Source organism: Wickerhamomyces ciferrii, contig 00178 (assembly GCF_000313485.1).
Source record: "Wickerhamomyces ciferrii WGS project CAIF00000000 data, strain NRRL Y-1031 F-60-10, contig 00178, whole genome shotgun sequence".
Classification (NCBI taxonomy): Eukaryota; Fungi; Ascomycota; class Saccharomycetes; order Phaffomycetales; family Wickerhamomycetaceae; genus Hansenula; species Hansenula ciferrii.
In genome coordinates, this window is record NW_011887562.1 from 25,965 (window position 1) to 52,586 (window position 26,622).

A 26,622-nucleotide genomic window follows, 5' to 3' on the forward strand; every position below is an offset into this window, starting at 1 on the left:
TTTCAAGATAATATAGACATATGAACAAGCATTATCACGCCTTGAATGTGAAGGGATACCCCAGTAAGAAGCTGTTTGTCAAAAAGTTATTTCAAGCGATGAGATTAATTGATAGGTCTGAGAAGTTTACTGATCAGTTGTCCATTGTACATGATGGTTAGTCCTTCAAGTCTTGTATCCTTTGATATAGGACACCAGTATGGACTCCATTTATCACAGAAAGCATAACTTCCCAGACATGGCGACTATTAGAAGAGCTGCCTAAGGATCAAGAGTATCAAGAATCCGATCAGTTCATTATTGTTCATTGTTCGCTGACTAATCGGGCTAACAAATGTTTGTTTATTAATTATCAGATTACACTACTTTGACCAAAACATCACCATTAGACAAAGTACCTGCACAAAGACATTCTAATATCTATCACAAGGACTATTCAGATGCCATGCTTAGACCATTGAACCTTGTGATACGGAGATGTTATTCTTCCATAACACAATTCTCGCCACCTCCACCTTCAAAGGGGTTTTTACAAATACCCAATAAATCAATAATATCAGTACAAGGACAAGAATCTACAAAGTTCCTCAATGGTCTTTTGACAGCTAAATTGATTCCCAACTCGGTTAAGAAATTAACAATGACCATATCAACTGAAGAAAAAGATCAATCATTATTTTTAGATCAATTCAATATTGGTGATGTTAATTGGGGGTTATTAAAAGAAGGTAAAGAAGATGGAAATCAAACTATAACTAGAAATGGAGTCTATTCAATGTTTTTGAATAGTAAAGGACGTATAATAACTGATAATTATATTTATCCTGTTGAATATTCTCCTGAAACAATTGAAGGTACTGAACCAAAATATTTTATTGAAATTGATGATTCAATGACAAAACAATTAATGATGACTTTAAAATTACATAAATTAAAAGCTAAAATTTCATTAGGATTAGAACCAAAAGAAAATTATAAAATTTGGTATTTTTATAATGATTCAAAACAAGATTTCATTTATGAATTGAAAGAACAATATTTTAATGAAGATTCTCAAGATTTGAAAAATCCTCAAGCTACTTTAGATAGAACTAATGATTTTTTACAAAATGATCAATTTTGGAACCCTGATTTGGATAAAAATTCAATCTTGGGGTTTGCATTTGATGATAGATGTCCAGAATTTGGTATTAAATTAATTACAACTTCAAATATCAATTCAATTGATGAAATATTATCCCCGGAATTATTAGAAGATTCACAAGAGATCACTAATGAACAATTAAGTATAAGAAGATCATTATATGGTATACCTGAAGGTAAAACAGATTTCCCACCAAATCAATTATTACCATTGGAATGTAATTTAGAACTTATGGATGGTGTTAATTTTGATAAAGGATGTTATGTTGGACAAGAATTAACAGTTAGAACTTTCCATACAGGTATAATAAGGAAAAGAGTTGTTCCAGTGAGATTATTCCTTTTGAATGATCAAAAAGAGTTAGAAGATTATCCTGTTTATGATCCACAAGATCCAGTATGTCAAGTTTTAAAAGATATTAATAATGTTGATATCATATCTGATAAACAAGCTTCATCACCAAAACCAACTGGTGCTTCACCTTTTGGTCCACCATCTACTGCAAGCTCATCACCTTTTGGCTCTAGTGGGAAGAAAAAAGCTACAAGAAAATCTACTTCAGGTACATTATTATCTGTTAATGGTAATGTTGGATTAGCTTTAGTTAGATTAGAAGATTTTTCAAATCCAAATTTGAATTTTAGTATTGAAATACCAGGTGCTGGTGAAGATAATAATACTTTAAAAGTGGGATTGAAAGGGTTTATACCTTATTGGTGGCCAGAAGATCTATAGTAGTACTGATGGACCATGGTGACATGTATATAATTTAGGTACGTAATTTTAATGAATATTCAGATTGACACATAAATTTATTAGTAGAGCCCTGGGTGATATTATCACGTGATGACATAAATGTTATCACGTGACATAAGCCCTATCAATATTAACCCAAACACCACATGGTTCGCACAGCATTTTTCGATTTTTTTTTTTAATTTTTCAATTCTCCCACCAAAAAACACACGCAAAATTCGTCTCCTACCAAAGTAAACCGTTCGCGAAAGTAGTCCCATTTTCGCACTCTGATTTTTTTCAAAGCTTCCACCAAACTAGTGGGAAAATATCAAAATTGATTAATCTTTCACAATCATCAACATATTGGAAAGTTGAAATAACACCAACAACTACACATCGTTGAAATAGATTAAATCAAGATGGCTGAAGAACAAGTTGATATCCCACAAGAAGAAATCGTGGAAGAAGAATTCGAGGTTGTTCAAGAACCAGTTGAAGTTAAATTTGTTGAATTAGCTACTCCAATCCCAGAAGAAGTTCAACAAGCTCAAGCTCAAATTAAATTATTCAACAAATGGTCATATGAAGATGTTACCGTTAAAGATATCTCTTTAACTGATTACATTCAAATCTCAAAACCAGTTTTCGTTTCCCACACTGCTGGTCGTTACGCTGCTAAAAGATTCAGAAAATCTCAAGCTCCAATCATTGAAAGATTAACTAACTCTTTAATGATGAACGGTAGAAACAACGGTAAAAAATTAAAAGCTGTTAGAATCGTCAAACACACTTTAGAAATCATCAACGTTTTAACTGATCAAAACCCATTACAAGTTGTTGTTGATGCTATTGTTAACACTGGTCCAAGAGAAGATTCTACCAGAATTGGTTCATCAGGTACCGTTAGAAGACAAGCTGTTGATGTTTCTCCATTAAGAAGAGTTAACCAAGCTATTGCTTTATTAACCATTGGTGCTAGAGAAGCTGCTTTCAGAAACATCAAAACCATTGCTGAATGTTTAGCTGAAGAATTAATTAACGCTGCTAAAGGTTCTTCAACTTCTTATGCTATCAAAAAGAAGGATGAATTAGAACGTGTTGCTAAATCTAACCGTTAAGAAGCATGTATTTTATTCTATAATATCTTTGTTGTGTGTGTTTTAAGGGGAATATAAAATTTTTAAAATCTGGAATTGAAAAATCTTTTTACATTTATTTAACGATGATAAATTGATTATTTTTCTTTGTATTTGATATTAAATTTTTATCTTCGATATATGTATTGTTTTCCAATTCCACTGTATAAAAACAAGGAAAATGTCATTTAATGTTAACTTAATTACTATAAAATTTGTAGAGGTATAAAACATATCAATTTTATATCTCGAAAGTCCATTTGTCGGGGTTCGAATGGGTGCTCCTTTTTAGCGATTTAGCGATTTTCTTGATCAGTTAAAATTTGGTGGGGATAAAGTTCTGACCAGAAAATAAACAAAGAGAATATAAAAAAGGAGAAGTTCAAGCTCAAATCAATTTTATATACAATGATTGAGTTATGTTTTGATTAGAAATAAGCTTAAATGGTCAATACTATGCCTTCGAAAACCACACCAAACACTCCTCAGTATCTTTCCAACAAGACGTTTCAAAAAGAAGCATCTCTTCCTAATTTGCCTGTGCCACCGTTGAATGAAACTTTGAAACAATTGAAAGAATCATTGTTACCATTGTTGAATAAAGAGGAATTGATTCAATTGGATAAGAAGATTGAAGCATTTAAGAAATCACCAATCTCTTCAGTTTCACAGAATCATCTTTTGAAATTCCATCAAAATGAAGATTGTTATTTAGATCATTTGAATCTTGATCATATATTGATTGATCATAAAGCATTACCAAGAAACCCCTTTTTAATTTTGGAAAATGACCCATTGAAACAAATCCATTGGGATCAAAGTCAATCTGATCGTGCTGCTGTGTTGACTACTTCTGCTTTGAAATTTATTAGTTCTTTGAGATTAGGTACATTGACCCAAGATCAAACTTTTGCTAGTGGAATTCCGTTGACAATGAAGCCATATTTGAATTTATTTGGTACTACAAGAATTCCAGAATTTGATAGTATTAGATCCAAGACAAATTTGAATAGTGATTATATCTTGATCTTATCAAAATCACAATTTTATACTTTGAAAGTTTTGAATGATTCAAATGAATTGATCTTTACAAATAAAGAATTAAAGAAAATCTTGGAAGATTTATTGGAAGAGATCGAAAATGTGGAAAATCCAAATAGTACAGCTATTGGTTCAATCACATCTGATACTTATAAGCATTGGAAATCTTCTAGGGAATATTTACAACGTGAATTCAAATCAAATTTAAATAAAATTGATGATGCATTATTTGTATTGGTTTTAGATCATTCAGAACCTAATGATACAAATGAAGATTTAGCCAAAACAATTTCAGTAGGAACATTGAATATTGATTCTAGTGGTGTTCAAACTGGCTCTTGTACTTCAAGATGGTATGATAAGTTACAATTGGTTGTTACTAAAAATTCAGTCGCTGGTGTTATTTGGGATTCATTTACTGCTGATGGTACAAGTGTACTGAGATTTACATCTGATATTTTCACTGATTCTGTTTTAAGATTAGGTGATGGTAATTATACATTGTTTCCAGGTGTTTCTATAGCTAAACCAAGTGATGCACCAAATTCAAGTAAACCAAAACCTGAAAAATTGGATTGGAATTTTGCACCAGATGCTGAAACTTCTTTACATCTTTCAGAAACAAGATTGACTGATTTGATTTGTACTCATTTAACAACAACAAAAACTTTAAAATTTGGTCGTAATTTTGCTAAAAAAATTGGTGTTAAAGCTGATAGTTTAATTCAAGTTGCTTTACAAATTGCTCATTATGCATTATATGGTCGTCCAATATCAACTGTTGAACCTGTATCAACTAGAGGTTTTAAAAATTCAAGATCTGAATTATATCCAGTTCAAAATGATATTATCACCAAGACTTGTCAAATTTTCATTAGTGATTCATCATTAGAAACTAGATGGAAATCATTTATTGATAGTTGTAATTTCCATTCTGATAACTTGAAAAAGTCTTCAGAAGGTGAAGGTTTTGAAAAACATTTGAAAGCTTTACAAAATATTTATTTACAACGTGAAATTTTCAATCATTTAACTCCAGAATTTGGATTCATAACTGATGAATTACCTCCTTTATTGTTTGATGATATTATTTATCCATTATTTGTTCCTGATTTAGTTGCTTCAAATTGCGGTAATCCTGCAATGAGATTATTTGGATTAACACCAGCAGTTGCTAATGGATTTGGTATTGGTTATATCATTAAAGATGATGTTACTGAAATTTGTTTGATTACTCAATATAGACAAAATGAAAGATTTTTATCAACTTTAGATTGGGTTTTACATCAATTGCAACATATTTGGAAACATGTTGGTAAAGTTAAGATACCACATGCTCATGAATTAGATAATAATCTAAGAGGTCATAGGGATGTTGAATCTATTTCACTCAAGTCTGATATACAAGCAAGTGTGATGTCAAGATCTACAACTGCTGGTTCAAGTGATGAAGATATTGATATAGCTCTTGGTGGGTATGGTTATTTTGATATTGATGATTTGACCATAAGATCAACAGTTCAATCAAGAGCACCAACACCATCAATCTCCGCTCATACTAGTTCAACTAATTTAAAGGGGAAACAATTTGAAGTTGATCAAAACTTTGGTAGAAAAATCATTAATGAACGTTTAAAAGATTCTTTTGAAAAACATGAAAGTGATCATAGTGATTCCAATAGTTCTTCTTCCAATACGAATACTAGTAGAAGTTCAGGTTCACGCTATGATACTAAGTTTGATAGAGGTCAAGTCGGTAAAAAAGTCACCGTCAATGATGATTGAACACCCCTATTTATTCATTTATTTATTTATTTATTTATTAACTATAACATATTTATATAATTATTTATTTATTGTGATTTTATTGTTTTCCAAGATGATTCGTAGTTTGTGACAGTAGGTATTTTTCTAATATGTTCTGTTTTCTCTGGTGATGAAAAAGAAAATTTTCGGATCTAGCATGGTAAATAAAAAAAAAAAAATTATGGCAGAAGACATAAACAAAACTGCTTATTATTGTTCCACTTCAGTCCGTTCTAATTACCCACAAAGAAACCACAGAGACACTGAGAAAGGTACTCAGAAATATTAGAACCCATTACAATCAACTAAAACTGGCTTTTCAAAGGGGGTTCAAGTGACAAAAAAGACTGAAAATGTCACAAAATAACCCATTTCCTAACAATGTGTTGAATGATCTACACCAAAACGACGTTAAACCAAACTCAAACGGTTCGTATCCTTATCATCAGCCTGCTATGGGTCGTCCAAGTACAAAGCCTTCAAGGGCTAAGAAGATGGCTTGTGTTGAATGTAGACAACAAAAGTCCAAATGTGATGCTCAAGAGAAATATCCAAATCCATGTACAAGATGCTCTAAAAAAGGAATTTCATGTTCATTACAATCTGATTATAAAAGAACTTATAAAAGAGCCAAATTCCAACAGATAGAGGAAGAACTTGAGGAGTTGAAGAAGAATTTAAGTGAAGCTGGTGCTGATAATTTGTTAAGACAACTGAAACAAGGAACTTTCCAAGCTCATGAACTTAATAATCAAAATTATCAACAACAAATACCTCCACAACAACAACAACCACAACTGATACACCAGCATTCTCCACTTCAGCATCAACAGCAGCAGCAGCAAGGGACAAATCCAATAATAAGTGGACTACCTCCGTTAAGACAAAACATATCTGTGAGTGCTTCACCATATGGCGGATCACCTTCATCAACACCTCAACCAATACAATCACAACCTTCAGTTCATCAACCACAACTACCACCAGGTTCAGAAAACTTTTCGAATATACAAGGGGTTTCAAGATCAAGTATATCAGCAGAACAAGGTCCTTCGATTATAAGGGGTGAACATACACCCCCACCACAGTTGAAGCCTATAAATATAATATTGACAGAAGAACAACTTCGTTGTGAACCAAAACAATTTGGAGAAGTTGAATTATCTTCAGAACAAATCAAGGATCTTTTCGTTGAATTTGTGAATAAATATCATAATTTTTTACCTATTGTTGATGTCTCAAAAGGTCCTGAAAGATTACACAGGCTTTGTCCAGTATTATTCTGGGTTATAATGTCAGTTGCCCTGCGTCATCATTCAACTGATATACTTATGACTTTAGCTCCTATAATCAAAACTGCGTTAGCTGAAATTACAATAAGTCCAATTACAAGATATTTACCAAATGAGGAAGAAGAACCTATATTAAACGTTTCATCTGTTTATTCAGTTCAAGCATTTTTAATCTATACATTTTGGCCACCATTAACATCATCATTAAGTGCTGATTCTTCATGGAACACTGTGGGTATTGCTGTTTTTCAAGCTATAAGGCTTGGTTTAAATGGACCAGGTGTTAATAATTACAATCCTCAACAACAGCAACAACCTGAAGTTAACTCAATACTACAAGAACATATCAAGACTTGGATTTCGTGTAATATTGTTTCACAAACTATTGCAACAGCATTTGGATACCCAGCTTTTGTTTCATTTGATAGTTCAGTTATGAGTAGTTGCAGACCTGGAACTTCTGATGATAAAATACCCACCCAGTTGAAACATATGGTTGAAATAAGTCATTTTGAAGATCAAATTGCTAAAATTTTGAATTCAAATACCGTTGATGCTCTTGGGTTGGCTGATGCTGCTGAAAGATTACCATTATTGAAGGTTCTGACTCAACAATTGAATGAATTAGAATTGAAATTAACTGCTGAAGGTCTTGATGATATAAGAAAATTCCAAATTTTAGCAACAAAAGTTCATTTATTAACATACTATTTCTTGGACAATTCAAGAGTCGCACCTTTTGAATTAAGAAGAGGTTTAGTATTAGTTTATAATGCAGCTTTAACATTACTGAATCATGCAAATAGTGTATCCAATAAAGATTCCAATTTCATCAAATATTTACCAGGGGTTTTTGTTTTGAAAATTTGGCAAGCTTCATGTATTGTCACCAAATTAATTCATAGTCCATTATGTGATGTTATTGATATTGGTGCTGGTAGACAACTGTATATGGCTGCTATTCAATTAGCTATGAGAGCCTCTATTTTAAAACATGATATGGCTTATAGATCAAGTGGTATTATGAGAAACATGTGGCAATTGTTTAAGGCTTTAAGAGAGAAGAAAAATATCAAAAATCTGGATGTTACAATAAGAACAAGAATGTCTGCTAGTGTCTTCTTTGATTGTTTATGGATATTGAGAGAACAAGTTGGTATGATTAAATTAGATCCTAATCAAAAATCATCTACTGCTGAGGTATCTAATGAGAATGAAGATGAAGAATTTGATGAAGAAGATGTTGATGAAGATTATAATTCAGATACAGCGACTGGTGATAAAGAGAGTGTTGGCGATCCAGGCACTGTTGGTTCAGAAAGTTCAGATGCAAGATCTACAACCTCATCACAAAGAAGAAGACCAAGATCATTATCCAACAATTTTAATGCTGAAAATGCAGCAAGAAGAATTATCAGAACTATACCATTGGATCCTACACCGATTTCATTAAAAAAAGACGGTATTAATGATGATAGCCCTGGAAGACCTGGCTCTTCTTTGAAGAGTATCATTAGTAAACAATCACCAGATTCAACATCAAGTGTCACAAGTAAACCAAGTACATCTTTTAACAAGAAAACTACAAGAAATTCAACAACACCACAAAAAAAAGAAAAACTCAAAATCCTCAACAAGGTAATCTTCAATCACGTCATACACCAGATTCAAATATTCATCAATTCCCATTCCAACAAACCATGAGTAATCCTGCTACACAAAACAATTCCCCTTCAAATATTCCATCATTAGATATAAGTGATGATTGGACAAGTGATATGCTTTGGAAAGATGTTGATTCTGTGATGAATGATTTTGGATTCAATACGGATGATTTAGCAAAGATTCAAAATCCGTCAACAATTCCAAATGAAATTGATGGTAATCCGCAGGCTCAACAACCATATCAAGCACCTTCGTTATTCCCATATAATAGGTTTAATAACAGTAACAATAATTCGTATCAATAGATATCTAATTAATATATGAACGAGATTTCAAGCCTTTGGTATCAATGAGATACAAAGATTATTTATAATTGATATTTTACAATATGTAGAAAGAAATCTTTTTAGGAAAGTTCCATGTATATATTTATATAATGAGCTTCAAAGTGCTGAAAAGTCATTATTATTTGTAAAATAACTGTTTATCTTACAATCAATGTATGACTTTTTATAATACACTTTGATTGATGCGAAAAATTTTTTGTATGTATAAATTTTCTCCATGTTGAAGGAATAGAATTCGATGATTGAATTCTATCGAGTTAAAATTGAATAAAGTATGTTAAATACCTAGAATTGTAACAATATAAAAAATAGTTATAACTAACCACTTAATATGAAAATGGCAGTACCTGAAAACCTTTGAAACATTTGTCGTGAAATGTCTTGATGAAACGATATCTCGACAGCATTATCTCATTGTTATCACAGTCAATGAATTTCTATCATCTTTATGAGTGTGTCTCCAAGATTTTTTCATCAATGCCATAAAATAGAATGGCTAATAGCACATCAGCACTGAAGATCAAACCACCACTTATCAAATATGAAATCCATAACTTACCATGTGTAGCTAATTTTCCTGTAGCTATTGGTCCAATACATCTTGCAAATGTCTTACCAATATTCACGATACCCATACATTTTGTCAATTCATCAGGTTTGATTAATCCTGTTAATAAAACTTGTCTTGGAACAACATCCATTGCACTTGTTGAGTAAAATAATATGATGACAAATGCGGCACCCAAAAATTGTTGGATAAATGGTGTAATTACAAGAAAAATTGCACTTGGTACTTGAACTGCTAATGTTGCCTTGATTGGTCCTAACTTTTTAGCTAAAACTGATGATGGTAATGCAGATATGGAATTGACGACATTTGTTAAGAAGAATAAGACACCCAAAGTGGTTGATGTAATTAAGAAATGTGTCTTAAAGTAATAAACAACCCATGAACTTGACATGAATCCAGATCCTAATGAATCTAACATGAAGACACTTAATAATTTGATCAAGATACCAACAGTTTCTCTGGATAGCGATGATGACTTTTTGGTATCCCCTTGTTGATCCTCACGGTCTGATGAAACACCATTTGGTAATAATGGATCCTCCTCTGTATTTTGATGATGTGTCTCTACATGTGCACCATTCAATTCACAATTATCACTTAAAAATAACATCAATACCAATTTCAATAACCCAATACCCGCATAAATATAGAAAATAACACGGTAAGCTTCGACGTTTGTATACCCATTTTCTAATAATCTTCCCAAAAGTATACCGGTAATTAAAGAACCAATACTAGCACCAGCGGTACCCAATAACCAATGCAAGGCATAAACATCTGGTCTATCTTTTAAAATTGTTAAATGAGCCATTGTAGATTCTTCAATTGATTTGAAAGGACCAACTTCATCACCACTAGGACTTATAACACCAAAGATAGCAGCTGATAACAATACATAAAATTGATTAAAATTTGCAAAGACCAAACCGGAGAGAACCATCAATAATGAGCCTGCGATCATCACATAACGTCTTCCAAGTCCATCTGCATACCATGTCAATAGATAGGAAATTGCTGTATCACCAATCAAAGTCAAAGTCATGAATATCCCAATAAGACTCTCTGAAATACCCAGTGCTTTGAGGTACAACACTAAAACGATATTACTGGCACCGTAGGCCATCAAACGTAAAAACACACTAAACCATAGTAATTTGATATCTCTGTTTGCCTTAACTAACGTCTTGAATATGGACATTGTATCACAAAAACCTAATTAATCGTTGGACTGTTTTGATGATTTAAATGTTGAAACTTTCTGTAGTTGAACAGTGAAAATTCTGATTTATTTATACGTATTTTCTTCACCGGCTCTTACCATAAATGGAACAAATTCCGAGACTAAAAATGGAAAACTCGCGAATATTCATACAAAATCCTGATGTTTATTGATTGTGATTGTTGTGTATTTTGTTTCTGAAGCCACGAGACTATCCAGGATGGTTGCTTTCAAGAAGCAAAAGGGATCTTTGGGTACTGCTGTAAAATGGGATGGTATCTATAGAAGTACTGACGAAGAAGACGGTGAAGAAACGAGGTCTAGGGCGTTCAGATCATCAAGAACGAAGAGATATGAGTTCAAAACACAGGATAAGAAGGATTTCCAGGATGATGAGGATTTAGTCGAGGAACTGGCTCATATGAAATTGGTATCGAACTATAGGGACTTGACAGGTGGTCTAGATATACAATTGAAAGGATTTGAAGACATTCCTGAAGCTCCTATTCCTGGTAATACTGGTACCACAGTGGATAAAAAATCCAAGAGGAAGAAAGTCAAATTAGCGTATGATTATGAAGATGAAGACGAGCAAGATACACCAGAATTCGATATAAAACTCAAATCAGTTGATTCGAAAATGAAATTCCAGAAAAATATACCTAAAATGATGAATAAACAAACCACTGCGTCTAAACAAATCACAGATCCTATATACAAATCATTCATTAAAAAATTACATCCCGAGGTACCCAAAACTGAATACAAGTTACCAGAGGATTATCAGCCCAAGTATCACCTAAGTCATTCAAATTCATTACCATTATCCAAAAATGCAGCTACTTCATTACTAAGTTCAAGATTCACATCATCAAATACACCTCCATCATCGTCAGAATCTCAAGAAACAAAACAACAACAGCCACAAAGAACTGTACTCAAGATTGAAGTATCACCATTACTTAAAAAAAGATTAGGTCTATGACAATCTCTCTCTCAAATTATCCCAAAATCCTAGATCATAAATATTTTTCAATTCTTCAGTTGATCTGACTAAAGTTAATTGTTCTTTCCTTACAGGAATAGGTCTATTATCATTCATATTCATACCCAAGAAAATATCATCATTTGGTAAATATTCAAAATATTGGCCATGGTTATCTGTATATAATTCACCTGAATGGATTAAATCATGAATATTAAACCATTTTTGTTGTTCATTTGTAGTCATCCCCATATAAACTAATTTAAAACTTTCAAATGCAAACCAAGTAACCACAATATCTAATAATCCACAAATTAAAAACAATATTAGTTCATTTTGGAAATTTTCAAATTCATCATATCCTATGCTTTCATCATTGACAATGGTTTGAATTAAGTTAAAACTTATAATTGTGGCATAAGTCAAGACAATAACATTCATGATCAAGAATAAATAAAACCATTTATAATTCCCCTTACCAACACAATTATTGATCCAAACACAATGATGATCAAAGAATACGATGCACTGATCACATATTTTACAATGTTTAGACCTAGCAGGTTTCAAAACTTTGCAAGTTTTGCATTTTTGATCATTAAAGAATATTAAATTATTATTCTTGTATATGGAATTATAATACCGACTATTATCTGAATTCAATCTAACCGGTTTGGAATATATGGCAATGATCAAGGATAAAATCAATATGGTTAGCAATGTATTATATACCACAGTATTGGGGTTCTTGATCTTATGAAACATTGTTGTATAGAAAAACTCCACCAATTTATAAAATAATATGATGTATAATACCGGTACACTCCATCCAAACAACCATTTGAAACTTTTGAATAACTTCCCTCCGAAAAGTTCTTGCTCTTTCTGTATCACAGCTTTTGTTTTGTCTTTGAACCATCTATTCAATTGCTTTTCATACCTCCTTTAGTTTGGGTTAGTTGTTTGTCTTTGTATTTAATTCTCATTGTTTTATACTCACCAATAGACGAGAAGCCAGATAAGACACAAAATAAGCAATGGAAGCATGAAAAACAGGAAGATTTCTATAATAATCATTTTTCAAATATTTGTGTATCTAGACTCTGGATAGAATGATATTAAAGAAGTTATCACCTTGATATTCTTTTTTTTCACTGGTTTATTGTCATTTTGAGGTTTTGATGCAGATCAGCCATTTGGTATTTTTTTTCGACCATACCGTAAAAACTGAAAAAATCAGGTACAATTTCTTAAATTTAATTTGATACAAACCGATATACAACAGATCAAATAAAGATAGTGATTGGGAAAATAACGATGGAAGAATCAAGAAATAGAGATTATAGTGCTAAAATACGGAAAACTTTACTTAAACTGAAGTATATCTATGATTTGTGAGTGTGCTGTTTTGTATATGAATGTGGTGGGTCATATTTACTAACTGTACTTCCTGAAAAAGACAAGATCGAGAGATTTGGTATATCAATGTTGTCAAGTTAACAGAGGATGATATAAGGACAGTGAATAGAGATTTTGTTAAAAGGTGAGTTTACATTTGTTTTTTGTTTTTCCTTTTGGAATGGAATTGAATTGGATCTAATGTTAACAATTTCCAAGTCTCTCGAATGATATATATGAAATAGGGTTGAATCTTGGAAGTTCATTAAATGGAAAAGAATTAACAGTGGAACTATACAAATTTAATGAGTCACTAACGAGGTTATTGAGCTCTCATAATTTCCTACCGAAAGATGTTCATGATTTTGGTAGTGATTTACATACAATAGATAGTAATCAAGAAACAATACAACATGAAGAAGATGAAGATGAAAACAATCCAAAAAATCATATAGATGCGTCATTACTTATTAAAACAGTTATAAAATTACTTATTTTCAAATTATCAAAAATCATTGAAGTATTACAATCATCATATAATGGGATAAGTAAGATTGAAATAAAATTGATTGATGATATTTTAACTAAAAATATTTCATCAAGAATCTTGAAACCATATCATACATTGGTTCAACAAAGAGCAGAATCAATAATGTCAAGTATCTATTAGATCCATGATTTCTCCATACCCTTAAATAAAATAGAATGTTTATAGAATTCAGTAACATGTATTATTATTTATAAAATATATCCATAGCTTTCCTCCATACTAGAAGACATTGTTAGTAATTGATTCTTCAATTCTCCCTTCTATTTTTATACTCACTAATCCCTGCAAACCTTCTTCCTAACATTTTCCCAATCAATGGTAATATAACCCAACCAGCCAATGTTTTCAATTGATCCAAAGATTCTTCCCATTGTAATTGAGCATTAATCAATTTTAATTCATCATCTAAACTATCATCAGAATCGTATTCATAAGCATATTCATCATCATAATCATCACCTGAATCTTCTCCATCCTGTTCCTCTTCATCTTCATTCAGTATTTCGTCTAATATTGGATTTCTTTCTTGTAGGGTATATGGGGCATCTATTCCATCTTGTGGGATGAAACTTCCCTGTGGTATACTATTAGCAATGCTCTCTGCAAATTCACTCATATCATTCTATGTTTCTACCTTATAAAACTTCTGTTGATGAACTGCAAAATTGTGTTTTATCTATGGAGATTCTGGTTCATTTTGCCTTGTGATTTTGGTGATGTTTAGAAATTCCTACCCGCGATTTCACTATTTTTGGTGAAGATTCGGAGCATTTTAAGAGATTATTGACCATAAATGGGTGATATTTGAGCTAAAAGTCTGATTTGAAACGCTTATATACTTTATTGATAGTCTAAACTTCATATTTTCAGTTTTTCGATTCAAGTTAAAGGCATTTTTTCCCATTAAAATTACAAATTATAGCTATTTCTGATCTGAGTCTATACTGGCCCTACCAGCTTAGTCCTCATCGCTAATACAAAATTTTTCTTCACTTTATCAATATTGACACTTTCAAAAAACATATCTTTAATATTTCTACTCATATTTATATGAACATTTTCAGATCAATCAAGTCATTTTGGAGATACAAAAAGGTCATGAGTAACGTTAACCCAGAAGATTTCAACATTGTTAAAGAAGGTAAAGCTGAAATTCTTTTCCCAAAGAAAGAAGATGTCTTTTATAATCCAATTCAACAATTTAATAGAGATTTAAGTACAGCTTCTATTAGAGCTTGGTCTGAATTATATGGTATTAAAACTGTTAACAAAAAGAGAAAATTGAATAGTGATGAACCAAATCCTGAAAGAGTTCAACCTTTTATAAATATCTTGGAAGCTTTATCTGCAACTGGTCTTAGAGCTATTAGATATGCTAAAGAAATTCCAAATGTTAAGACAATTGTTGCGAATGATTTCAGTCAAGAAGCTGTTAATTCAATCAATAGAAACATAGAGTATAACCAAGTCAGCTCCACAGTGACTTCAAATAAAGGTGATGCAAGTGCTTATATGTATGAAACCAAGGCACAAAATAAATTATTCAATGTTATTGATCTTGATCCATATGGTACTGCAACTCCATTCATTGATGCTGCTATTCAAAACATTTCAAATGAAGGTTTATTATTAGTTACATGTACTGATTTAGCTGTTTTAGCAGGTAATGGATATCCAGAAAAATGTTTTGCACTTTATGGTGGTACAAATTTAACAGGTGATGCAGTTCATGAAAGTGCATTAAGATTAGTTTTAAATTCAATTGGTAATACAGCAGCAAAATATAAAAAGACAATTGAACCATTATTATCTCTTTCAATTGATTTTTATGTTAGAGTTTTCATTAAAGTTAAAACATCACCAATTGAAGTTAAAAATTTAGCTTCAAAAACAATGATTTCATATGTTTGTTCAGGTTGTGGATCTCATCATAATCAACCTTTAGGAAGACATACCACTAGAGAAAACGGTACAGCTAAATATAGTCAAGCTCAAGGTCCACCAGTTGGTCCAACTTGTCCATATTGTTCATTTACAAATCATTTAACAGGTCCAATGTATTCAGGTCCTTTACATAATAAAGAATTCATACAGAAAGTTCTTGATATTAATAAAAATCAATTAGATGATGATACTTATGGTACAAGAAAAAGAATTGAAGGTATGTTAACTTTAGCAATGAATGAAGTTGAAGAACCATTTTATTTTAAACCTGAAAAAGTTGCAAGTATTGTTAAATGTCAAGTTCCACCTTTGAAAACTGTGATTGCAGGTTTAGGTAACTTAGGATATGAAGCTTCTTTAACTCATGCTGCTCCATCTGCTATAAAGACAAATGCAAATTGGGAAACTATATGGTTTGTTTTCAAACAATATATTAAACAAAAAGCACCAAATGATGTTAATAAATTAAATCAAAACACTGCAGGTTATAAAATTTTAACTAATGAATCAATTCAAATTAAAGATAAAGAATCTAATGAAATTAAAGAAGTTGATTTCAATCCAAATGAATTAAGTGGGAAAGTGGAAAAACTTAGAAGATTAAAGATTGTTAGATATCAAGAAAATCCAACAAAGAATTGGGGTCCAAAAGCTAAACCTCAATAAGCATGTGTATATAGTATTTTAATATAGAAAATCAACTGATTGTCATGATTCATCTGTACATAGACATCATTGTATTGAAAAAAAATATTTTTATTTGTTTCTTTTCTGTATTCATTTCACTTTTTGTGCTTCAAAATTTGTTTCGTGATTTGGCTAATTGCTCAAACTTCAATCACCTAGTCACAAGGTATTTTTTCACGGGTCTGGAGTTCTCGGGGACTAGTCAGAAGCTCCTGAAGACTGAGCAGCGACGAACCCTTTCACTCCTGGCCAGGGAGTTACTCCTCGAGGAACGAAAACTGACATCTTGCAGAGAACCCATTTCATCCCCAGGACAGAAAGCCACAGAAGACCAAGCGGCGACAGCCCGAGCCAATGGTGAGCCCAACCCGGAGACTAGACTCAACTGAGGCTATTCGAAGGGACTGAAAACCGATATCTCTATGGCAATCTTTTTGTCCCACCTCGCCCTTATAGTCCCAAAAATTCCCGGGTTTTCTCCAGAAATCCCAAGAAAATGGAAGTGACGAGGTTCGAACTCGCGCCTCTTAATAGAGACCTGCAATTCCGGCTTTGGCACCACCGATCCGTGAGGACCAGTGAATAACCGTACCTGAAGCGGGCGCCTTAACCACTCGGCCACACTCCCTTGAAACCCACTAAAATAGGTATATTAGCCTATGTGTGTTGTATGATACCGTAAGGACAACAAAATGTGGCCGCTACCGTGTTCCCCAGATTATATAGATCATATACTTAACATAAAAGACCAATGATTTAAGACATTTTAAAGGTCTTCAATACTATCTACCGGATCTGTTTGAATTAGAGTACTATAGGGAATATCTACTGCGTATTCCTTGCACTCAATTCTCAGCACTCAAACCTTTATCGATGAATTATATATGATCATATATTGAGATATCATGGCCGATCAATTAGCTTAATTTAGATCATATTTCAATAGGATATATTCTTCTTGGAGTTGTTAAAATTAGATCTACTACTCATCAGGCTGCAAATTAAAAAAAACGTTATAATATTTTTTCCGATTTATATATATATTTCCCAATTATACATGATCATAGTTCATCATGAACAACTTCATTTTTAATTTCTTGTTCAGATTTTTCTTCAGATTCAGGTAATTTACAACCAATTGGTGATTTAACTCTAAAATGATATTCACATTTTTCTGGTTCAGTAACTGCAATCAATTCATTTTCAGCACCACAATCGATATTAACAACAGCTTGTCTTAAAGGACCATTCCAACATCTTGCACCATTAGTATATTTCAAAACCAATTGATGTTCTTTTGGTGAAATATCTTTAACTTCAATAGATTCGAATGAACCGATTTTAATGTTATTATTATGACCTTTTTGATGAACATTACCAGTGAAGAATAAATCATAATCATATTCACCAATGTGACCTTTAATAGCAATATCTTTTAATGGTCTTAAAATATCATGAGGACCATAATTTTTGGATAATTCTTCATTTATAGATTTGATTGCATTGTTTTGTTCATTGAAATCTTTATTCAATTCTTCAACTTGTACTTCTAAATCACTTTTAGATTCCTTTGGTTGATATGGTTGAATTCTATATTGTTCTTTTGATTCAATACCCAAGAATTCATTTACTAACAATCTGTATCTATATTTAAGTTTTTCCCAGAATGGACCATTTGTAGATGAAATTAATTTTGGTTTCACAGAACCTGAATTTGAACTAACAACATTCTTAGCTAATTCATTAATTTTACTGGTTTGTTCTTTAAACCAAGAAATGGTTTCTTCTGTTGGAACTTTGAAAGATTCTTTATTCACTGAGAAATCTTGAAATGAATTAACAGCTTCTTTAACATTTGGATCATTGAAATTTGGATTATAGTTATTGATCAAATGACTTAATAGATTTTCTAAATCAATAGCACGTTCATTTATAAAATCGTGTTTGATTAAATTTTCAGATAATGTTGTAGAAATTTCATCAAATTTAGATTTTATAGCAGAGGTATCACCATGATCTAAATCAATTGAGTTTAATTTATCGGTAATTGATTGTTTAATTGTATCAAATGTTTGATAAGTTGATGATTTTTCAGATTCATATTGTTCTTTATATTTTTCCAAATGTGCAAGATAATTATCAACTGTATCTTTAACTGCAGCATCTTTCAAGTTTTCATTAAAAGTTTGAACTAAAGCATCCAAAATTTTGCTTAAATTGTTCAAATTGTAAGTACTTGATGTAAATGAGTTAAATTTTTGATCCAATTCAGTCTTGATATTTTCAAAACTTGTTTTAATATCTTGTTTAGCCTTAACAACTGCAGGATCTAATTCACCAGCTTGTAAAATTTCTAAATCTTGTCTTTTCTTGTTCAATTCCCTACTCAAGAAGTCAAAAATTGCACCTCTGCTAACAATATCTTTTTCTAATTTATCCTTTATTCTATTAGCAGCATTGATTGTTTTTCTTAATTTTTCAACACCAATTTTATAAGTTTGTTCTTGAAGATTTAATTGTTTTTGATATTCTTTATTAATCTCATCACATTTACTTGGACAATCAACAGGTGTATCCCATTCATCAGAACCATCACAGCATTGTGAGTAGTCACAGCGACCATCATTTACTTGGGAAGCTTTAATATAACTTGGAACGTGGCCTTTATTCTCACAATAGAACTTCCCATTTGGACAAGCAGAAGTACCAGGTTCATCACTACCATCAGGACAATCACAATAATCATCATTGACTTGGTTGAAATCAAGCACAATTTCAGGATGACCTAAACATCTCCATTTCCCATCAGCATCTGGTTTGTATAGATCTTGTTCTATTAAAAGTCAGTTAGTTCAGTGTCCGATATCTCAATCAAGAATCTTGATCTTGACCACGTCAATGAATACTCACGATTTGGAGCGACACCAATTACTTTTGCAGAGACCACTGAAACTAGCGAAGTGGCCAATGCAATGTTGTTTATGAGCTTCATGGTTGCAATTGACTGCTTTGAATTGGGGTTTGTCTTGAATAGCTTTTTAAGGTGATGAACTGGATCAAAAGATGAAATGTTTTGAAGGTGTCTTGAAATATCGGAAAAGCTTCGTGAAGTTATTCGCGACGACTGGGTGAATATAATTTGGGGAATTAGGAGTAGAATATGATTTATGGGATAATTTTGGGCAGTTGAAGCTTGATATGTACTCCTGTGATTAGTAACTGTGGAGAATTGGCTGTCAAGTCTTTTAAAGTGAATTTTTGCATCAAATTTGCACTTTATATAACTTTTAAACTTCTTGAATGTTATAATAACTTTGACACATTTCTACTGGAAAGACAGTTTCCCGTAGTTCTTTGGCGCAAAAACTTTTGGAGTTCGATATCCTAACACTTTCTTCCTCATTCTAATGCCACCCTTTTCCCCTGAATTGAAAGCTTCTTTAATAACTCTTTTATCAAGCCTTCATCATTTTCTTATCGGTCACTTCTAGATACTGGAATATCAAGTAATACTAGATTATCTCAGCACACACTCAACATTTCCACACTCTAAAACATGGAAAGGAAATCTGGGCTCATTTCCTATACACTAAACACTAAAACTATAAGCTTTTTCCCCTTTAATTACCTTTAATTTTGCCATTTACTTTCAAAGCTCATCACTCGTCTTCCCAAAACTGCAACTTCCGACCATTTTGAAATTTTTCCACATAGTCGGAATTCGCACAGACGTTTAAAATTTTTATTTGGCAAAACATATAAACATCTATAAACAGTTCAAACACTTTGATCCACTGATACACGCTCCAAAGAACTTCTCTGTCCAATTACATTGCTAATTTGCTACAATTACATTCATAATACAACACATATCCATTTTCAAGCAACAGAAACAAGCAATTATAAGAGTTTCCACGCTGTTATTAATCCCAAATATTGACATATCATTAAGCTAAACTAAACATTTTTTCCCAATTACTATTGAATTATCATTACTTATATTATTATTATCTTTTCTTATTATATATTAACACTAAATTGATTGCCCAAGATGTCACAATTCATGATATAAGGGGCTGAAAGTGAAGAAAATAAGAGAAGTCAAAAATCAAATTTGAAAAGAGTATAGGTTATCACATATAAACTTTTTCCATTTGATTCCATAAAGAGGTTCAGGAGCGTATCATATTAATTAAATCATAAAAAAAACAGTTAAAAACAAAAAAAACAACAATCAATTAAAGACTATAACAGTTTCAACAACGTTATAACAGAATATAAAGTAAGTGTTCATATCTATTAACCCATTTTTTGTCCATAATGTTAACCAAGAAAGAATAGAATATCAACTAAAAAGAAAAACTACATATACAATATTACAAAATGGCTAAAAGTCCCGTTAAAAGTACAACACATTTAAATACAAAAGCTACAAAAGCACCAGGTAAAACCATACTTCCCAGACATAAATTTCAAAAACAGAGGAGATTTAGTATAATAGATTCTGATTCTTCATCTGAATTAAGTGAGTTTAGTGATGATGATGATCAAGAACAAAATGAGAAACCTAAAAAACCAAGCAAATCATTATATAATCATCATGGCTCAAATCATCAATTCCAAGGTAATAAATTTCATGCCATAGAATCTGAAAGTGAAGATGGTAATGGTGATGATAGTGATCATGAAGGAAGTATTTCTGCAAATGAACAATTATGGAAAAATCATCATAAACAGGTTGTAAACACTTCAAGTACATCAAGTGAAGGTGAAGAAGAAGATGACGATGATGACGATAGTGATTCAAATTCAAGTTCAGATTCAAGTTCTTCAGATGATGAAGATGTTGATTTTGTTAAATTAACTGCTGAAAGAAAAGCTAAAGCATTACAACATTTTAGAAGTACAAGTCCTTTCAAAGATCAACAATCCCCTTCAAAAGATTCAAAAGCCATAGAAGAAGAGCCAAAAGCTATTGATACTAATGATTCAAAAGATGTTGATTTTAGTTTCAATTTCAATAATGATGATCATCAATTGAGAATTGCTAATGAAGAAGAAGAAGATGTTGGTGAAGAATTAAATAACCACTTACAAGATTATGATCAATTAACTCCAAATACACATGGTATTCCAGGTGTTGATGAATTACCACACCCAACTATAGAATCTTCAGAATCTGATGATGATATAGATAAAGATGAACTATTACGTACTTTAGAACAAGATAGTGATGGTGTTGAAGGTGGTGGTGGATTTGGAAGTGCAAATGATGATGAATATGATTTATTACAACAAGAAGCTGATAATATCTTACATGATTATAATAATGGTGAAGGTTATGATGCATTATCATTACAATATAGTTCATCAAATCCAACACCAAGAAATTCTGTTGTTGAAGAAATGATTAATAAACATAAATCAGAAATGAATCAAGAAGAAGTTTTACAATTTGTTTCTGATGATGATTATGCAAGTGATGATGACGATGATGATTATTATAATGATGATGAATATCATGAAGATTTCATAGTTCCATTTTTTGATGATTCTGCATTCAAAGAACAATTATATACAAATGGGAATGTTGATCATTCAAAAAATCATCAAAAAGAGCTAGATAGTGATGATGATTCATATCTATGGGATTATTTTTTCAGTTCAGGTGATGAAAATGATGAAGAAGTTGAAGATCCAAATAATAATCATTATAGTGATGATGAAGCAACAGATGAAGATACTACATTACCACCACCTTCATCAAGAAAAAAAGTTGGTGCAAAAGCTCAAGAATTATTATCTTCATCTTCTGTCACTGCAAGACCACCTGCTTTAGGTACTTGGTCAACTGATTCTAAACCTTTTGGTATTATTGATGGATTATCAACTAGATCTTTAATTCCAAATTCAAATAAAAATCAATCACAACAATCAAATGCATCAGGTTCAACTAATCCAAGTTTGAATATCACAACCACAGGTGGTGGTGGTGCTAACTCATTAAAACAATCACCAAGTACACCATTAAATAACAATAATATTGAAGAATTAACTCTTGATGAGTTATTAAATATGAGTGAATTAGAAGATGATGATAATGATGAAGTTTTGAATCATGAAGATTGGTTAGAAGCTACAGAATCTACTAGAAAAGTTCCATTATCAGCTTTTAGAAATAAAGGTATAGTTAATGATGATTCACATATTAATGCAACAAGAAGATTTTCACCATCAAGTTCAGGACCAAATTCTAAAAAATCTGGTAAGAAACATGGTAAAAAAATTAATGAAATTACAATGACACCAGTTAGAGTTGTTAATAAACAACATAAACAGAGAAGAAAATCTTCAAAATTAAGAAGACGTCAAAGTATGGCTGAAGCTGCTGTTGAAGGTCTTAGAGTTACTAAAAGTGGATTGTTTTCTGAAGATACTTTAACTAATGTTGAAGAATTTTTAAGTGGATTAGGTAGTGAAGCTGAATTGAATTTACTTTTTCGTGAAGTTCAATAATCATCACCATCATCATGATCACTATGATATAGACATTTTTTACAATAATAATTACTAGTTTATTTTTTTCTATTTTCGTCAATCAAATTGTGGAATTGCGGTGTTTTATTTTTTTTTCAAATCATATCATTATTATACTTTATAAATATTTTAAAAGGGGGGTTTTAATTGGTTATGCTTATTTTTTTATAAAAAAAACTTTTGTGGTCTTTTTTATTCATTTGATTTTAAATTTGTGCTTTTACTTTTTATCATTAGAGAAACTGTTTATACATACAGAGAAAAAAAAACGTTCATGAATGTTAATTAACATGAATGATTGCAACTTAAATACATACTGGTTTATTAGAAAAGAAAACTAATTACATGGTTGTAGTGTTGTTAATCCGTAGTGTATAAATGTACATTAAATTATGAAACTTTTCACTTCAAATTTAGATTAAAGTGGTTAATTTAGCTGATAATTCTAATTGAGCTTTGACAGAACTTGCCAAGTATTCGATCATTAAAGTATCTTGTATATGATGGTTGAAAGATTTTTCTAATTGTTCTAAATTGATTGAATTTAAGTTTGTTTTCAAATTTGTTAATAAAAATTTAGCAAATTCTTCATCACCTTTAATTTCTTTCTTTTCAATTTGTTCAATATATTTTAGCGTACTTCCAATTAATAAATCAATTTTATTTAAATGATCAACCAATTGTTTTAAATCAACTGAAGAATTATCTAATGGAATGGTTTGAGAATCTTCTTGTTCAAAAACTGCACTTGAAGCATAAGATAAAACTGAATTTTCAGCAATATCAAAAGCTAATTTATTATTAATTGGTGTGAAAAGATATGAACTTGATTTATCTAATTTCAAATTAGCAGCAGTAGCACCTGAAGCCCCCACTGGAGATGCAATATAAGTATTTATAGTTGGAATTGAAGTAATTTCACCATCATTTTCATTTGATAAAGTTAAATGAACAGCTGGATGTGGGAAAGTACCATCAGCACTTCTTGAATAGAAATCATGCACTAGAGCAGTGAAGGAATCAACAGTAGAATTGGTTGAAAACCAACCCAAGACTGAATCTTTTGGATTTGATCTCTTGTGTAATTGATATAAAGATCTATGATGATATTCTTCAATGGTGACTTCATCACCTTCTTCGTGGTGTGGTACTATGTATGCATCTTTGATATCTAATTCTGAACCGTCGTCTGAACGAGTACCTAACAAAGTACCAATGACTCTATTACCTTCTTCTGAACGAAGGGCGAATTCTAATAGTTGGAAAAGAGCTGGTGATTGAATAGTGACATTGATTGGGGCGGTGGAAAGAGAACCGAACGCGTTGCTGACGTTTGGTCTCACAATGTTTAAACTTTGGGACATTCTGGATATCTATGATCTTTCAACAGCAATGAAGGTCCTTTGTCAATGATTGAAACTGGTTTAATTTGACGCTTTCCAATACATTTTGAAAGTTGTTGATTTCGTTTTTTTTCATCAGAAATTTTTTTTTGTAGCGCGGTATGTTGACTTCCGTATTAGGAAACTAAAGTGTAAGAGCTTTAATATAGTAAAGGTTTTTAGTGGATATTTAGTTAATCTTGAAGAAAATTTAACCAGAAAAGAGCTCAGTGTATAGAGGATTTCAACAGCTTTCCGATCCGCTAACTTCCATATCAATATCATTTCATTTGAGTTCACAATCACCGATTATCCTCCAAAATCCTCTATTTCCACAATTTTAATACCCGATGATAAAAAGGCGATAAAGTCAGCAATTTTTGAACATTTCGAAACTTCTTTGAACACCTTTCAAGATCCAAAAGATCCCTCACAAAGTAAGGGAATTGGAAATTATAGGATCAAATGTTCAGGTCCTTAGTCCAAAGACGGTTTGCCAGTAGTGCTACATCTGCTGCTGTGAAAAGAGCTGGTGTTTCTGGTTCAAATGGTTCATCTGGGGGTTCCAGATTCTTGAAGTTTACGGTATACGGTACTGGGTTCCTAGGAGCTGGGTTTTTGATTGATAAATACTATTTCGATTCAGCTTGGTCGAGAACTGCTAAATCATTCTATGTTCTAGCTAGGATCGGGTATGATTATAAGTTCAAATTCAATGAACAACATGATATTGCTGCTCTACATGAGGAAAATGCTGATAGATTTTTCAATTTGTTAAATGAAAACAAAGGTCTTTATATCAAGTTAGGTCAAAACATTGCTAACCAAGCATCTATATTACCACCTGCATTCCAAAAGAAATTCGCTAAGTTATATGACTCTGCTGCTGAAGATCCTTGGGAGAAGGTTGATATGATTTTACAACAAGAATTGGGTACTAATTATAATGATTATTTCAACTATATTGAGAAAAAACCAATTGCAAGTGCTAGTATAGCTCAAGTTCATAAGGCAGAATTGAAAACAGGTGAGCAAGTCGCATTGAAAGTTCAACATTACTATATTGCAAAGCAAATTGATGCTGATTTAATGACTTATAGAGTATTCACCAAGATTTATGAATATTTCTTCGAAATACCAGTTAGTTTTACATCTCAATACATTTGTGATCATCTAAAGGAAGAAGTTGATTTCAGAATTGAATTACAAAATGGTGAAAAGGTTAGAAAGTTCATTGCTGATGATGGTTATTTACATAATAAAGTTCATGTTCCTATAAATTATCAAGATTTATCAACAAAGAGAATCTTAGCTTCTGAATGGTGTGATGGTCTCCCATTAACTGATTATCAAGAGTTAAAAACACAATATAATACAAAAAAAATCATGAAATATTACCTTGAATTGTTTTCCAAAATGATTTTCCAATGGGGGTTTGTTCATTCAGATCCACATCCAGGTAATTTACTTGTTAGATATAATAAGAACACCAAAATACAAGAAATCGTACTATTAGACCATGGATTATACGTTGAATTTCCAGAATCATTAAGGTATGAATATTGTGCCCTTTGGAAAAGTTTGTTTGAACTTAATGATAAAGAATTGAAAAAAATTGCAATAAAATGGGGGATTGGTTCAGAACAATCAGATATGTTTGCAAGTTTTTCTTTATTAAAACCATATCATAAAAGTGGTGAAAACTTGGCAAAACTTTCAAATTTTGAAAGACAAGAATATATGAAAGAAAATTTCAAGAAATTTTTCCAAGAAACTGAGAAATTCCCACTTGAGTTAATCTTTTTAGGCAGATCTATGAGAATGATTCAATTATTAAATCAAAAATATAGAGCACCTGTTAACCGTATCAATTTGTTTACAAGAGAAGCTGTTAAAGGTTATTACTTAAATGAGCCGGATGTTAAACATCCAGGATTCTGGTATAGATTTGAACGTTCAATAAGGTATTCAATCTTTGTTGTAATACTGACAATTTCAGATATAACTTTTTATACATCAAAATTTAGTCAATATCTATTCAACACCAAAAATGTTGAGGATTTATTACAAGATCAAATGTTAAAACAAATGAAAGAATTTGGTATTGAAAACCCTCAAGATATTGATATATTTAGTGGTTGAAAATCATCACATATATCATTTCAATTATACATAGACTA

General features: G+C 31.5%; 13 protein-coding genes across 13 annotated transcripts; 8 read left to right on the forward strand and 5 right to left on the reverse strand.

Moving 5' to 3' along the window:
- Positions 1-20: 20 nt before the first annotated feature.
- On the forward strand, positions 21-1,879 carry IBA57 (Iba57p; the record flags this gene model as incomplete). The annotated part of the gene is made up of 2 exons (XM_011274803.1): positions 21-63; positions 357-1,879. The coding sequence occupies 2 exons, from the start codon at positions 21-23 to the stop codon at positions 1,877-1,879; spliced, it is 1,566 nt and encodes a 521-aa protein (XP_011273105.1).
- A 422-nt stretch (positions 1,880-2,301) lies between these two features.
- On the forward strand, positions 2,302-3,000 carry RPS5 (40S ribosomal protein uS7; the record flags this gene model as incomplete). The annotated part of the gene is made up of 1 exon (XM_011274804.1): positions 2,302-3,000. The coding sequence occupies one exon, from the start codon at positions 2,302-2,304 to the stop codon at positions 2,998-3,000; it is 699 nt and encodes a 232-aa protein (XP_011273106.1).
- A 462-nt stretch (positions 3,001-3,462) lies between these two features.
- Positions 3,463-5,844, forward strand: YAT2 (carnitine O-acetyltransferase YAT2; the record flags this gene model as incomplete). Its single annotated transcript, XM_011274805.1, has 1 exon — positions 3,463-5,844. The coding sequence occupies one exon, from the start codon at positions 3,463-3,465 to the stop codon at positions 5,842-5,844; it is 2,382 nt and encodes a 793-aa protein (XP_011273107.1).
- A 374-nt stretch (positions 5,845-6,218) lies between these two features.
- On the forward strand, positions 6,219-9,127 carry LEU3 (leucine-responsive transcriptional regulator LEU3; the record flags this gene model as incomplete). The annotated part of the gene is made up of 2 exons (XM_011274806.1): positions 6,219-8,673; positions 8,736-9,127. The coding sequence occupies 2 exons, from the start codon at positions 6,219-6,221 to the stop codon at positions 9,125-9,127; spliced, it is 2,847 nt and encodes a 948-aa protein (XP_011273108.1).
- A 488-nt stretch (positions 9,128-9,615) lies between these two features.
- Positions 9,616-10,938, reverse strand: BN7_4574 (uncharacterized protein; the record flags this gene model as incomplete). Its single annotated transcript, XM_011274807.1, has 1 exon — positions 9,616-10,938. One exon carries the CDS (start codon positions 10,936-10,938, stop codon positions 9,616-9,618), a length of 1,323 nt encoding a protein of 440 aa, XP_011273109.1.
- A 241-nt stretch (positions 10,939-11,179) lies between these two features.
- BN7_4575 (uncharacterized protein) lies at positions 11,180-11,907 on the forward strand (the record flags this gene model as incomplete). Its single annotated transcript, XM_011274808.1, has 2 exons — positions 11,180-11,751; positions 11,856-11,907. The coding sequence occupies 2 exons, from the start codon at positions 11,180-11,182 to the stop codon at positions 11,905-11,907; spliced, it is 624 nt and encodes a 207-aa protein (XP_011273110.1).
- Positions 11,908-11,938: 31 nt separating this feature from the next.
- Positions 11,939-12,709, reverse strand: SWF1 (palmitoyltransferase SWF1; the record flags this gene model as incomplete). Its single annotated transcript, XM_011274809.1, has 1 exon — positions 11,939-12,709. One exon carries the CDS (start codon positions 12,707-12,709, stop codon positions 11,939-11,941), a length of 771 nt encoding a protein of 256 aa, XP_011273111.1.
- Positions 12,710-14,139: 1,430 nt separating this feature from the next.
- Positions 14,140-14,508, reverse strand: MIM2 (Mim2p; the record flags this gene model as incomplete). The annotated part of the gene is made up of 1 exon (XM_011274810.1): positions 14,140-14,508. One exon carries the CDS (start codon positions 14,506-14,508, stop codon positions 14,140-14,142), a length of 369 nt encoding a protein of 122 aa, XP_011273112.1.
- A 434-nt stretch (positions 14,509-14,942) lies between these two features.
- On the forward strand, positions 14,943-16,502 carry TRM1 (tRNA (guanine26-N2)-dimethyltransferase; the record flags this gene model as incomplete). Its single annotated transcript, XM_011274811.1, has 1 exon — positions 14,943-16,502. One exon carries the CDS (start codon positions 14,943-14,945, stop codon positions 16,500-16,502), a length of 1,560 nt encoding a protein of 519 aa, XP_011273113.1.
- A 1,082-nt stretch (positions 16,503-17,584) lies between these two features.
- On the reverse strand, positions 17,585-19,515 carry GTB1 (Gtb1p; the record flags this gene model as incomplete). The annotated part of the gene is made up of 2 exons (XM_011274812.1): positions 17,585-19,356; positions 19,434-19,515. The coding sequence occupies 2 exons, from the start codon at positions 19,513-19,515 to the stop codon at positions 17,585-17,587; spliced, it is 1,854 nt and encodes a 617-aa protein (XP_011273114.1).
- A 1,391-nt stretch (positions 19,516-20,906) lies between these two features.
- Positions 20,907-23,039, forward strand: IFH1 (Ifh1p; the record flags this gene model as incomplete). Its single annotated transcript, XM_011274813.1, has 1 exon — positions 20,907-23,039. One exon carries the CDS (start codon positions 20,907-20,909, stop codon positions 23,037-23,039), a length of 2,133 nt encoding a protein of 710 aa, XP_011273115.1.
- Positions 23,040-23,473: 434 nt separating this feature from the next.
- On the reverse strand, positions 23,474-24,424 carry BN7_4581 (uncharacterized protein; the record flags this gene model as incomplete). The annotated part of the gene is made up of 1 exon (XM_011274814.1): positions 23,474-24,424. One exon carries the CDS (start codon positions 24,422-24,424, stop codon positions 23,474-23,476), a length of 951 nt encoding a protein of 316 aa, XP_011273116.1.
- Positions 24,425-24,907: 483 nt separating this feature from the next.
- Positions 24,908-26,584, forward strand: BN7_4582 (ABC1 kinase family protein; the record flags this gene model as incomplete). Its single annotated transcript, XM_011274815.1, has 1 exon — positions 24,908-26,584. One exon carries the CDS (start codon positions 24,908-24,910, stop codon positions 26,582-26,584), a length of 1,677 nt encoding a protein of 558 aa, XP_011273117.1.
- Positions 26,585-26,622: the final 38 nt, after the last annotated feature.